At 39.2% G+C, this 15,150-nt stretch overlaps 1 protein-coding gene across 1 annotated transcript; it reads left to right on the forward strand.

Moving 5' to 3' along the window:
- Positions 1-584: 584 nt before the first annotated feature.
- inhbab (inhibin subunit beta Ab) lies at positions 585-13,363 on the forward strand. The gene is made up of 2 exons (XM_057333224.1): positions 585-4,946; positions 10,773-13,363. Exons 1-2 carry the CDS (start codon positions 4,493-4,495, stop codon positions 11,573-11,575), a joined length of 1,257 nt encoding a protein of 418 aa, XP_057189207.1. The 5' UTR covers positions 585-4,492; the 3' UTR covers positions 11,576-13,363.
- The last annotated feature ends 1,787 nt before the right edge of the window (positions 13,364-15,150 follow it).

The following is a 15,150-nucleotide window of genomic DNA, read 5'->3' on the forward strand; positions in this document are numbered from 1 at the left end:
GTATGAATCAGCCGCTCGTCCGCCCGCCGGGGAGGATGTCCACATTTAGACTAGGCAAACATGAAGAGGCTTCCCTCGCTGTCTCCTCTGATTCAGCACTAACTGAAGTCTTCCCCACACTCTGACATCACCTGCATACATTACCAGCTCGCCTCAGGAAAGTGGGTACCGTTAGACTCAAAGTCATACTGCAAGTTAGTGATGGCTTTAGAAAGTTCAGCTTGTGGATGTCAAAGGAGTGTTTGAGTCACTGCGTTACTCCCTGTCCCAGATGGTCCAGTGTGTCGTTTTAGGCTAGTGTTTTATAAGTCATTGTTCACCTTTAAACCTACTGGGATGCATTTAAACAGAGGTCAATATATGACTGTGCACTGTGCATAATAATTTTGTATTTATAAACACATACACATGTATATATCTAAGAAAAATATAAAAATGAATAAATGTGGATATATAATTATATATAATTTTAATTATAAATATATTTATTATAAATATAAATAAATACATTTCCTAAATATGTATACATGTATGTGTTTATAAATACAAAATAAATATACATAGTTTATATATTATGGAAACATTAATCGATTCATCGTGGAGCAGCCCTAGGTCAAGCGAATACTTCTGGTATTTTGTTCTGGGTGTTTCCATCCAGGGTCATGCGTAAGTAGTATAATACCCAGTGCTTTGTGTAATACTTTCATAAGGACTTGTAGAGATTTGAGGAACATTGACTGTGAGTCATTTTGTAGTTGAAGGAGTCAGGAACGTGTGCGAGGACGTGATCGCTTCAAGAAATGCAGAGGCAGCTGGCTGTGAAAGATGCAAACATGACTTCAGGTGATTCATTGGCGATGATAAGAGTCTGGTGCAGCAGGTAAAGCATTGAGCGTGAGATCGAGGGATCCCGCCTACCCATGGATGCGTCACTCGGCAGGCCCTGACTCACAGAGCGGTGTAGTAGTGGGTGCGGACTCTCCTGCCAAAACTCGCACACTTACACTCAACTACTTACGGCCTCTCTTACATCATCAGACTTACAGTTATGACACCATACCACAACACCAAATAAAAATACTTCCATTATTCTACAGAGAGACCAAGTCATTTATAACAACTTTGCGAGAATACTTCTCGTCGTTTTATTCTTCATTGCAGATGTGGAATTTGCCCACAGATGAACGATAAAAAACGATGGGTTTGATTAAAGCGTTTAGGATCAGATGAGCTTTGTGAAATGACAGTAGACGTTTTCTCTAGAAGAAATAAACGTGAAACACGTGAGAATGTGCAAAGATGATGAAGTCTGTCTTACTCATTCCTAGAGTCCCGGCGTGTGTCATCTACGTATAGAGCGAGAGGAGGCATGGCAGCAGTAGGATGTGTGATGACACCACCTTATGGGCACCTTTCAGAAATAGCAAACTCACCACACACTCTTACACACGCTGCCCAGGCGAACATGTGGCAAAGCTAAGAATAAGCGTTTAAGAGCTGAGAATCATCCATTAGAGTGTTGTGTTCTTTTCGAAGTGTTAACAAGTCCCGGAATAGCTACACTGATGCCAGTGGGTAGATGTAGGGTTGCCCTTATGATGAACCCACATGCACATCAGCAAGAAAGTTTGAGATAGTTTGTCAAGCGTGTTGAATATAATTATTTAAGTAGAAAATTATGCAAGTCAATGGGGGCCAATGTTGTACGGTTACCAACATTCTTCAAAATATCTTCTTTTGTGTTCTGCTGAAGAAAGAAAGTCATACAGGTTTGAAATGACATGAGGGTGAACTATCCCTTTAAACACATTTATGACCTAACATCACTGCCCAACCTCACTGTGTTGAAAGCCTTTCTAAAAGAGTGGCAGCTGTCGGAGAGAACTACCTCCCTAACAATGCCAGTGTTTTTTCCCAATTTCTCATTTACTTTTTCCTATTAATGCCAGTGAGTTTGAAGTTATGCTTGGTGTTCGGGTGTCCACATATGCTTGGCTATATAGCGTGCCAGTTTATATTATTTCTTTACATAGAATGTAATTTATAGGGGCAGTTTCAGCCACAGGGATTAGTTTAAAACAGGACTAGGCCTCCGTTAAATTAGGATATTTAAGTCCTTTTAAAAGAACATACCTTATAAAAACATTACTGGTGTGCATCTCGAGACAAAACAAACACACTAAAATGTTTTAAGATATGTCAGTGTGAGTTGTTTTCGATCAAGACACCCTAACATTTGAGTTAGTCTGGGACTAGCCTTAAACCCTGTCCGGGAAACCGCCCCATAAGGTTTATTTGATGGCCTTTAAATGAGGACTATGAAAGAATTCAGTCAATGTCCTTTAGTACACATTATCCTTAATCAAAATGAAAACATTGGCCTGATGCAATCGATGATTAGGCAAGACATGCAAGTTTTACGGTGAGGAAATATAACAGACATTTTAAACTGAGAATATGTCTGTATAGTATTTTAATGGTTATATTACTGTATATAAACCATTAAAATGTCTATTGTTTGTTCAGCCTAGACTTCTACCTGGAGACATACATGACAACATTCTTGAAAACTGGAGTTTTGGAGGATGTAGCTGAGCTGTGAACAATGCTTGTTTTAGAGCAAAGTATGAAAGGTGAGATGCAGGTCTCTCAGACACACGCACGGTCCAGACGTGCATCTGTCTAATAGCAGCACACATGGGCTGTGGCCAGCTAACAGTTCTCATTGGTCTCTGGAGGTCTCGATGTCTGAACTTCACAAACATCTGGAGACACTGGTGCATTCTGTTCTGCACTCATCAACATTCTTGTGTTAGGCGGAATAACCTTCTATGGTTTTGTTTAGCTTCTTCTTTTTTGTTTAATTTTATTACTCCTTATTTACTACTTGTGGTGAAAGTTTCAAATCATTTTTAATTATAGGAAATGTTTGGATTATAACCACAAGAGGGAGTAGGGTGTATGACTGCCATGCAGTACTGTGCTGTATGAACTGAACGTTTTAGATATAGATATCATTTTTGAAAGTTAGAAATAGTTTTAATTTGTTATCTAATTTAGTTGTTAACGTTACGGTAAATGACTTGTAGATCAAATTTTATGGACAGAAATGTAAGAAATTCTTGTCTGTGCAAAACACACACACAAAACATTCTTTTCTTCTGCAGAACACAAAAGAAGATATTTTGAAGAATGTTGGTAATGGAACGATATTGGACCCCTTTGACTTTCATTGTACGGACACAAAACTACTGAGACATTACTCAAAATATATTTTTTTCATGTTCCACAGACAAAAGAGTCATATACATGTTTTAAACAACATGTGGGTGAATAAATGATGACAGAAAGTTTTTGCGCCATAGGCATAAATGGTCATTTTGCGGCTTGTTACTAGAAAATGTTACTAAATGTTATTTGTCGTTATATGTTGCACCAAGGCTTCCTGGGAAACGTAATTTCGTTTTACTCTGCCTTGACTTGTTGTGTGAAATGTTTTTTGAACAATAGAAATCATCAGCAATTCTCATTTTGGTGCTTTCTTTAAAAAATGTAAACGGATGAAGCCAATATCTCACCCGATCAATCTAAATGATTAAAAACAACAGTTTTGGTGTACAGGAAGTGACTTACTCTCACATATATCCCCAGTGTGTCTTTTCCAGGACGAGCATTTTTGTACTTTGCACGAGTACGTCGCTGTGTGTGTGTGTGTCATGCTCACAGGTAGCCGTGACAATCGTATTGATCCTTCGACTCTTCCTCCCCACGAGAATATTCCACCGCACGGTTAACCAGCCTGCACAACAGGTGCTGATGGATTGATGGCTGGAAAGATGAATGATTGCTGAAAGAGAGAGAAAGCGTAAAAGCAACTTATATTTCTCCAGAGAAATATCGCTACACTGGAGGAGCCACTGAAGAGTGAGTGAGTGAGTGAGCGAGCGAGGGAGCGAGCGAGAGAGGGAGGGAGGGAGATAAAAAAGTGACTCAGTAGTGAGAAAGATAGTAATAAAGTGAGAGGGAGGGATGAAGAGGTGGAAGGTATAATTACAGGAGAGGAAGAGAGAGAGAGGACAAACAGAAGACAGAAGCCAGAGAGTGAGAGAGTGCAGGAGAAAGAGTCAGAGAATTGTCTAACCCTGCCCACTTTCCACTAAACCATTCAACTCCGGTACAGTGAGCTCTGCACTGTCAGGTTTCTCCAAAGCTCTGCTGCAGACAACACTGCAGACGGACCAGGACCGAGGACCTATAGAAGACCAATCTGCAGGAGCCGTGATATATGTACACGTACGTACACCTGCAGAGGACCGGCGACAGCTCTCTCTTTAACTTTATCAACATGACTGCTCCCTTCAGATAAGGATTATTTCTGGACTGGCCCCTTCGTTTTCCCTATCGATTTGACAAATAAGCCAAGCGTTGACTGCCGAGCGGGTCCGTCTGACTGTCCGCGTGAAGCAGAGGTGTGAGTTCGCCGTCACTCAGGATGTCCTCGTTTACGCTCGTGACGGGGGTGCTGCTGCTTTCCGGCTGCTTGTCGGGCGGCTGCTCACCCACGCCCGCCGAAACCGTTCTTCCTGGGGTAGAAGGTCTGGACCAGCAGCAGCATCAGGCAGTTCAAGGTGTGCAGCAGACAGACGATCCTGTGACCCTCTGCCCGTCTTGCGCTTTAGCCCAGAGACAGAAAGACTCGGGGGAGCAGACCGGCATGTTGGAGGCGGTCAAGAGGCACATCCTCAGCATGCTGCATCTGAACACCCGGCCCAACATCACGCACCCGGTGCCCCGCGCCGCCCTGCTGAATGCCATCCGGAAGCTTCACGTGGGGCGGGTGGGTGAAGATGGGACGGTGGAGATGGAGGACGATGGAATGGGGCTCGGAGAGCACAGAGAGCAACCTGAGGAACAGCCCTTTGAGATCATCACCTTTGCAGAACCGGGTGAGTTCATTATTTATGAGTGTTTCAGTGCCCGTGTAGCAGTGCGGGCTGTGTCTGCATTCGAAATCTGACATTAATAGCCTGTTTGTGGTGCTAGGTAATGAGTTCTCACCTGTTGAGTGAGACGACAGAAGTTAAGTGCATGTGAACTTAAACTGTTTATTTATAACAATGCATTTAATTCAACTGAATGAAATAACAGATCACCGTTAAGGTGTAGAAACGAAATTATTACATTTCTTATTCTTATTTAATGTATATGAACTAGTGATTTTTAAGCTTTACTTAAATGCTCATAATGTGTTTTCACATTATGAAAGCATTTCTGTTGCATCAAAGACTATGTTTTCGTTTCAAAACGACTTTTTTACACTCTGTTAAGCTCGAGGCCGTTAACAGTTCCCTTTTCATGATCTGCCTAGAAAAGGCTTGCGGTATATATGATGTACAGGGGATGTCACCTTAAATGGCTCCGCTCAGACTGCCGTTTCTTAGGAGTGCTTTTAAAAAGCACTCAGGTAGGTGTTAGTGGAGGTCTGAGGGAGAGCAACACATGCTCTGCAGCTGTGGAGTATTAACACTCTGACTGCGCGCTGCTGCGCTACTGACACGAGATGAGGAAATGATGCCCCTATTAACAGCTATTGAACGTGGCCACTTCAGCACATTCGAGTAATGCAGAACTTGAGACTGTGTCAAAATGAATTCAAAACGGAAGCCGTTAGACTTTAGAAACTAAAGTTATTAAAACTTTAGACACTGCCAAATATTAAACCTCTATGTGTTGTTCACAGTTCCAGAGCAATTCTGGACTAAAGAAATAAGAGTGTGGTAAACCAATGATGTTTGTGTAGTTTTTTATAGTGGTTAAGAGAAAACTAAAATCATCTTTTTGAATGCTTTCTTGGAACCACCAGTAATAAACATGACATGCTGGTAGGTTCAATGGGCTAAGTCTTGGACGAGAAGATCCACAAGTGCATTCCATTTTTAATTGGTTCCTCATGACTTATTTATAACAATGTCACTGATCCACAAATCAGCATTACACTGCTGTAAAAAAAGCATTTATCTGAATGGGGTACAGTGTGCCGTGGAGGTGGATGAATGCGCACCAATTATTGCACAGCATTATTTTCTTCCTTTCCCAGCAAAAGCAATATAACAGTGTTTCCAAAGATATCACGGCGGCACTATGTTTAGAAAGCCATCGGACGCTTTGTTGATTGCCAGTCACATACGATAATTTTATACATCTATTGACCACCAAAAGTCCTGCTGTGTTCCTTAATGGGATGTTTTCCGTGGCGTGATGATTGCAGTCATCGCTGAGCGCAAGAGACAGACAGAAAACATGTGACGCAGTGTCGCTTACATAAATGTGCATAATACCCTGATGCTATAAATAGTTCTTTTGAATGAATTTAAGATTTAAAAAAGGCCCCTCTTTATGAGATTGCAGGGGTGTTAATGATGCATTGGGGGTGGGGGGGTCTGATCCCATACAAAACCCACAGGGCAGTTATCTGGCCATAATAGCTCCATTCATCAAAATATGGGGCCCAGTAATTACTCTGTTGAGTGTGGAATGGTCGGGGTTTCTTTGAAAGTATCAGAAAGACTGGATGAGGGAAAGAAAGACTCGTCAAAAGTTCAAAATTAAATGACTTAAAAAAATTAATGACATTCCTGTGCCAGTTCTGGGCTTCTCGGAGATGGAACGATGCTTCATTTACAGCTGTATAGGGGATGTCATGCTCGCAAAGGGCGCTAAACTGGAAATGTTTTTATTGATGCGATCTGGAGGTGTAGGAGAGAGCTTTTTGCACTTGACAAATAGGAAGAAATCAGGTCAATCATGGCAGCTCTTTAATCACGTGGGCATTGGATGTGGAACTAGGTGTTGCTGTTCTTTTTTGGCTTGTTGCCTGTTTGCTCAGCTTCCTGAAACTGCTCAAGACTCAACTCACTGATAAATTACTGCAGGTGCTTTAAAGTTCCTTTAATCTCTCCTTGATTTCCTCCAAGCACACTTGTTCATTTTATTGATTCATTATTCATGTCACGTTCTGGCACTGGCACGTTCAAGCTATCCGTATAGCGATGTTACACCTGCAGTGTTTATTTGCAAGTGTCAGGACACCACTAGAGGCTCTTAGCAGACAGAGGCCCCGGGGCCCTGGCCTTCTTGGCACAACTCGTTTTTGTTTTGTCTTCTGACCCCTGTCTCAACCTTGCCTCCTGACAGTTCATACCTAAAGCTTTATTTTTGTGTATTGTAAAAGAGACAAAGGAGTGCAAGACTATATTATAGGTAATCGCCAGAATTCTTGATTATGTGCGTAATATCTTTTATGCTGCTGTGATCAGATACATTGATATCAATTTACATCCTGCTACAACAATACAGGAGCACAGTGAAATCTCTGGTTGAGATCTGTTTTTGGTTACTGTTTTTATCGAAGAATAAAGCGATTTACTTTTAGTCTATTTGCGAAATAAATTGAGTGATTTTACATTAGTTTGTGAACACAGGTAATGGCAACACTGAAACTAAGAAATATGCCTTCATAGTCATTTTAATATTGATTGTGAATTTCTATTTTCACATCCAATGCCAAACATCTCTGTTGCAGGACAGATTAAATCTAAGAGAAGGGCAGTTTACGCACAAATGTTTTCAATGCAACGTTTTAGAATTTTCTTTTGTTAAGCCTGATATAATGGCAGAGACAGTTGCAAACCTTCAACAGATAAAACAAATACAAAATGGCGACAGTATGATAAGCATGGATAAATGGGAAGAATAACTCATGTGTTGAGAAACATACACCCATGGATTTACATGACCTTTTAAAACTAAAGTACAGTATCTTAAGTGTCCACCTTACAGAAGAGACACGTGGCATTCAGACAACAGTCAGCTACAGTAAACTCTGCATAAGACTGATTCAGAAACTACACAACAGTGGCAAAAGAGTAGTTTCCCTTTAATATGGAAAGAAAGCCTGACTCTTTCTACATAGTTACACACTTCAGGTCGTGTTTGAGTTACGAGGTGCTCTGATAAGAGACGGGGTCGGATAATGATACAGAGAGCAACTGCATTCACCTGCATAGAAAGCCAGTCAGCGCTTCAGTGTGTTTGTTTCACAGAGAAGACTCATTATGTGTAGTTGGGTGAAATATTTCTTAAATATATTCATATTTGAATATTATCACTGGTTTTTCCCCATTAAACTGCAGTTAGCTACATAGCCGCAGAAACTTGTTTCAAATTATTTATTTCTCTAGACGTATTGTGGTCATTCCAGTCATTCCAACAAAATCAAACCTCAGGAGTGACAAAGTCATCCAACAGCAATGTGAAAGTCTGACAGCATGACAAGACACATGAAAACTATGATTAAAATCGAGGTTATCACATAAAAAATTACATGTACAAATTTTACTGTTGTATTGCTTAAAAGTGAAAATGAACTTGTTTTCTTTGCCGTATTTGAGGTCTGAAAAAATACAGAGCATCTTTTGTATTCATTTGACCTGTTTCTCTAGTTTTCATTTTCAAATAGAAACAATATTGTTATTTGACATTTGGGAGAAATACTGTTAGTAGCGCACAGAATAAAACAAAAATAATCGTTTTACCTAAACACATATCTATAAATAGTAAATTCAGAAAAACTGAAAATGGTCTTTGAAATGGTGTCTTATTTTTCCGTGGCTGTGTGTGTGATCATATATAGCCTACTGTGTGTTGAGTTTTTGCTCAGGTGACTAAAGGGGCCATTCGACAGAAATATATGTGGAAAAGAAACCTCATAAATGAATCAGTTGTATGAGAACGTAACGGAAACTTCAATTCACATTAGTGTGGTGGCACTCCATTTCTCACTAAACTGTTTGACAACTTGATCCAGTGTAAGGCAATATTGCCTTAAAACACTTCGATTTAACTTTAAAGTGAAGTGTGTCAACAGTCCCACCGTCTGCCATTGCTGAGCAAACAGATAGTCTCATCCCAGCCCTTACCATTGGTTAAGCCAGTGTTGCTGTGTCGGGCTGTTCAGAATGCTCCGACAAACACAGAAATGTTTTGAAAGTGCCAGACAGCCGCAGTGTTTACATATTTGGGGAAGTCAGCCTACGAATGGCTTACATATGCTTGTCTCTGCATATTAAGCTAAGAAACGAGGAAGTATTTTAACATCCAAAATCACTTAACTTTTAAAAGCAGTTGTTCTGTTTTGTGTGTTTTCTGCACCTAGTAAAGTAGCTAAGAGTATGAATAAATCTGAACAATTATTAAACAGTAGTCTGAATGGACATTGTCAATAAAGGAAAGACAATCAAAGGCACACTTGAATGAGACTGCACTGACCCTTCTTATGTTTCATCGTGAGCTATTATATAGTGTCATGTGAGATGACTGAATAAAAGCAAACCTGCAGTTCTCTGAGATACAGTATCTCAATTCCACATTCAAGACCATAAAAGAGTGTGTTTTTTTTAAAAGGGGGTGTTTTCATGGCTACGCTGGCTATCACTTATATCAGATAACACAGGATTTATTTAATGTGGACATGTTGACTAAAGTGTTGAATTAATAGCAGTTTTGTTGAAGAGGGCTTGGCCGAGTAATTTAAGAGAGTGGATATGTTAGATGTGTAAATCAGCAGCGGTTACTGATGCTGAGCTGGCTTATAGCAGACAGTCATGTGCAAGTTATGGGGAAGGCCCTTGTCATAACATAACAGGCTTTATGTACACAAATGGAGTGCCAGGATTTTAGAAGCAGGAAATGTTTTTATGGACTGAGGCTAGGTGTTGACGAAAGACTGCAGATGGTGGAGCTTGACTGCAAAAAGTACATATCTTCTCTCACAGAAAGAGAGAGTCGGCTGAAAAAGAGAGATGTTAGTGCATCTAGTCTTATTACTGATTCTTTTGAACTTTCTCATTTGTTTGGATTGGCTCCAACAAAGCATAACAATGTTTTGCTCTTTTTGCCATGAATCAATTGATAAAAATCTAACAAGGGAACTGAGTGTACTGTAAGTTTATGCCATTAGTAGGAGATGCCGATAAGGCGGTCTAGTTTTGGGTAATATAGTTATTTTGGATTATTTAGAGAATGATTTAAAGTTCACCCAAAAATTTGAATTCACTCAGCCTCGTGTCATTCTAAACCTGTATGACTTTCTTTTACAGAGAACAAAAGAAGATATTTTGAAGAACGTTGGTAACTAAACAACATTGGCCCCCATTGACTTCCACTGTATGGACACATTTCTCAAAATATCTTCTAGGGCTGTCACGATATCACAGTTTAATTACAAGACTATCATGGCCAAAGGATTTCACAATAATGACATTGTGATATCTACTGAAACATTTTTTTTATAGATAAATAAGGAGGCAATCAGTCAAATTCATTCTCAGTTGTTTTTTTGTTAAACGGGTGCTGAATAATTCGAAAAATAATTACGGTAGGCTTATGTGAATTAGCACTGTATCGATAATCACAGTCTTTTGTGTTCCACAGAAAAAAGAGTCTTAAACAGGTTTTGAACAACATAAGAGTTAATAAATGATGACAAAGTTTTTCGTTTTGGGTGAACTATTCCTTTAAGTAGCGTCAGGGAAGTTGCGCCTAAATGTAAAGCACCAAAATGAAAATATTTAGTTTTGCAAATCCTTAATAGTTTTGTCTTCTTCCTTTATGTATTTGTCAGTATTAGAATTTCAGCCCTTCTTATATTTTGTCTGCATTACCCAACTAAATGCGATTCCACTGTAACCCATTGCTTCATGTCTTTTCCACAGGTGACGCCCCTGACGTCGTGAAATTTGAAGTCTCCAAGGAGAGTGGCACTGTATCCGTGGTGGAGCAGGCCAATGTTTGGCTGTTTCTTAAGGTTGCCAAAGGCAACCAAAGAAAGGGAAAGGTGTCCATCCAGCTACTACTGCATGAAAAAGCTAATCAAAGCTTAACCACAGGACCCCAGGAAGTGGTGGTTTCTGAGAAGGCGGTGGACACGCGACGCAGCGGCTGGCACACGTTACCTGTGCCCGGCACGGTTCAGGCCCTGCTGGACGGGGACAGCAGTTCGCTCAGCCTACATGTTTCCTGTCCCTTGTGCGGTGAAGCCGGCGCCACACCCATCCTGGTTCCCGCAGAGGGCAGCAAGACCAAGGAGAGAGACCAATCGCACCGACCCTTCCTCATGGTCGTCCTCAAGCCAGCCGAAGAACACCAGCACCGCCGGAGCAAGCGCGGCCTAGAGTGTGACGGCAAAATCCGCATCTGCTGTAAACGGCAGTTCTACGTCAATTTCAAGGACATCGGGTGGAACGACTGGATCATCGCCCCGTCCGGATATCATGCTAACTACTGCGAGGGCAACTGTCCCAGCCATGTGGCCAGCATCACAGGCTCAGCCCTGTCCTTTCATTCCACCGTGATAAATCACTATCGCATGCACGGCTACAGCCCCTTTAACAACATCAAGTCCTGCTGCGTGCCCACACGCCTCCGGGCCATGTCCATGCTCTACTACAATGAAGAGCAGATGATCGTTAAAAAAGACATCGAGAACATGATAGTGGATGAGTGTGGCTGCTCATAAGACTCCTAACAAACAGTTATGGACGTAAATCGTATATGTTGGTACAAAGCACATATCGGAGGATTGGCATGGTGTTTTCGCCCCGCAAACTTTCAAACTGGTAACTGCGAACATGGGCAACGTAATTGTTAATAGACCGTTCCAATAGGACTGGTTATTGGAGTGGTCTTTGTGGCACTTTCATATATGAAATGAAGGAGGATAATATATTTTTTTTAATGAAGGGACACACGGACTGAGGGAACGGGTGCATGGGGTAAAAGTGTCAGCCCTGATTCTCTGCACTGCAATAAAGAGACAATAATGCTGAAGTGTGGAATTATATATTCTGAGAACGACAACCATGCAACTCTATGCAATGTCAAGTATTATTACTGGATGTCCTTTTTTTATTTGTCTTAGCTTTTGGTTTTATGCCATTTTTATTGAAAACCCGTTTCTCACAAAAAGAGTCATATTTTAGTACGTTGAAGAAGTAGTTGTGTTTATTTCATTCTGTTTTTGAGAAATACTTGAACAAAACCTAGTTTGACCAGCTGCTGGAGCCAAACTACATTATTATTGTTATTATTATACATTATGAATGTTTATTAAAAGTAATATGAATTTGCACTAAGCTGACATTTTAACTTTGTTAAAGGGAGAATTCGCCCAAACGTTAACATTTACTTGCCCTCCCTATTTCATCCATTTCTGAACTAAACTGTGTTTTGTTTATTAAACAGCATTTTATTGTTTTGGTTTACAATGCAAGTGGATTGCATTTGCCTCTTCTCAAGCTTCAAAAGGATGCAAAAGCAGAAAATCAATACATTTCTATGCAACTCGTGCCATATGTAATCATGTAAATGTGTGCAGGACAAAACAAAGCCGGTTTTCCTGCACTCGTGAACGCACAATGGCACAGGTCAAAACACTCAAAAAATGATGGATTTTAGTTTTTCAACAAACCTGTTCATATGCCTTGAAGGTATTTGGAATATACAGGATGAGTCACATGGAGTTTTTTTATGAAGCTTTTGCATCGTTTTGGAGCTTTCTATGAGGCAGTCGCAATTCTTTCCCATTGTAAAAAGCAAACTTAAAACTATATCTGGTTTGGTTCTGAACAAGGAAAACCATAGGGTGGTTTAAATGACACGAATAAGGGTGAGTAAATAATAACTAAATGTTCATTTTTGGGTGAACTATTCCTTTGAGCCCCAGAGCAGGACGGGCTGCATTCCAGTTGCCATATGAGAGTGTAGAACTATATGCATTTGGAAATTAAAAATAGCAAACCAAAGACCATACACACCCCGTTCTCAGAGCAAATCGCTGCAATGCAAGGCTCAGTAAATTTATTGAAATTAGCGACAACAGTGTATGGCCAACATAATATACCATTAACATAATATAGCACATAAGATATTTTTCTGTTTGTTTGTCTGTTTGTTTTTCCTGAAACAGCCACAATGTTAACATGAAGACTTTTTGCTCTGTGTTTCAACAGTGTTTGTCTCTACCAATGTATAACAAAGGTCTTAGAATCTGTACTGAAACTCAGCCTTCAAGCGTTATTCTGGACATAAAAAAGAAAAATCTCCTGGCAGGGAGATTCTTTGTCAGGGACAAAGTTTAAGACACTAAAGGACTTTGGATTAAAAAAATACTCTGTTTTGTGTAGAGTTATACAACATATGGTGATATGTTGTTATGTTGTACAAATCAAAATATGTGCTTGTTATGTTTTATATCTAATTTATTTTGCAGCATAATCTCTGCTTCACTATTAAAGCTAAAATGTACAACTACAGCATTTGGTTTAAGTGTGTTTAAGCTGTCCACCACAATTATACCACAAAATTATTGGTATTACATTTCATTAAATCTAGTTTCACTGTAGTTTATGAATTGATTGACCAGTCTGTCAAGGCACAGATGCTATGCAAACTAGTGAAAACTTCATAAGCAGTGTTGGGTAAGTTACTCTGGAAAGTAATTAATTACTAGTTACTAATTACATATTCAATAGTATAATTAGATCACTGTACAAATTACTCTCTCCAAAAAGTATTTAATTACTTATTACTAATTACTTTCTATATCCTATATCAACCTTGATTAGAATTGAATCAAGGATAGACATGAAACGACTTATTTAATTCATTCAAATAAATAATAAAGAACCACATAAATTATTCTTATTAACTGACCAAAGTATACAAATGTGAGAAGGATACATTAATGCATATATTTAAAGTTAGACTTTTTAATTTTGATGTCATTTCCACTATTGAATATATTAAAACAGTATTTAGTTCAATTACATCAGAAGTAACTAATTAATTACAGAAAAAATAAGAGTAGTCCCTTACTTTACTTTTCAAGGGGAAAGTAATTAAATTACAGTAATTACTTAGTAACTAGTTACACCCAACACTGTTCATAAGGTATTTCAGTCCACATAGCAACTGTCTAAAGTGAGATTTCAACTGTTTTAGAGAGAGACCTGGTAATTCTCAAATTAAGTTTAACTCAAATATACATCCCCAGATGTACATATTTGGGAGAGTTCTCAAAAAACTGATATTGTGCCAATGTGGATTTGTCCCGATGTCTAAGCTATTACTCCTTATTTCTTATCAGGTGGTTACACCCCTGTAAACTATTAATCGTTATCATTAGTACCAGCTCTAACCTCAGTGCAATTTGTTTTTATAAATATATTATATTATATTATATTATATTGAATCCATTTTATTGAAATATAAAAAATAGAAAGTTTAAAATATTTAGTGTTTTTTTATTATACATTGTTAAATTTGTCACATAATGTGATTGAAAATCTGCAGTTTTACCTGTTAATTATTTGAGTAGCAGGTCATGAACACTTTGCTAAGCACAGGCCAAAACAAACACAGGCAAGTGACTTTCAAATGAACAAAGATTTCTTTGACACATTGGTTTGGTGATTGTAGCATTTAAGCAAATGATACAGTTTGCTGCGAAACTGCATCATTTGCTGCAAATGAGTCCAGCAAATAGTTTTAATCCAAACTTTTTAAAAAAGTACATTAAAAGATACAGAAACTACCCAATCACAGCTCGCATCAATAATAAGACTTTTCTATTTGTCAAAGTGGCACTGTATGTATTACCACCATGTGCTTTTCTATTTAACATAGTCAAAGCATAAAAGGCCTTCAATCAGAAATCTGCGCACTTGCAGAGGGATCATGTCAGCACCCTGGCTTGCAGTGTCAGGGCAAGAGATGTGACCCAGGGGTAGAAAGGTAATTACCACTATCATCACTCAGCAAATAAAACCCCCACAGGTCCTGTGAAAAAGAGCCTCTCTCAGAGGAGAACATAATCTCTTCCCTATAAACCCTTCGTGCCATTTAGAGAACAGCTATAGAACATCACTGCCTCAGCTCATTCATTACTAATCATGATTTGAAATAAATCTCTCGGCATTATGCGCTTGTTATGCAAGAAATGTTCAAAGATCATATGCAAATCAACCCACATCAAATTACTTTTCATATCTTATAGATGCCTTCTTTAAAATAACTGTGACAAATGTGTTATAT

This window comes from Triplophysa rosa, linkage group LG5 (genome assembly GCF_024868665.1).
Source record: "Triplophysa rosa linkage group LG5, Trosa_1v2, whole genome shotgun sequence".
Classification (NCBI taxonomy): Eukaryota; Metazoa; Chordata; class Actinopteri; order Cypriniformes; family Nemacheilidae; genus Triplophysa; species Triplophysa rosa.

Coding starts and splice junctions, on each gene's coding strand:
- inhbab (XM_057333224.1), top strand. CDS start 4,493: ATGTCCTCGTTTACGCTCGTGACGGGGGTGCTGCTGCTTTCCGGCTGC. Junction 4,947..10,772: donor CATCACCTTTGCAGAACCGG/GTGAGTTCATTA, acceptor TCTTTTCCACAG/GTGACGCCCCTGACGTCGTG.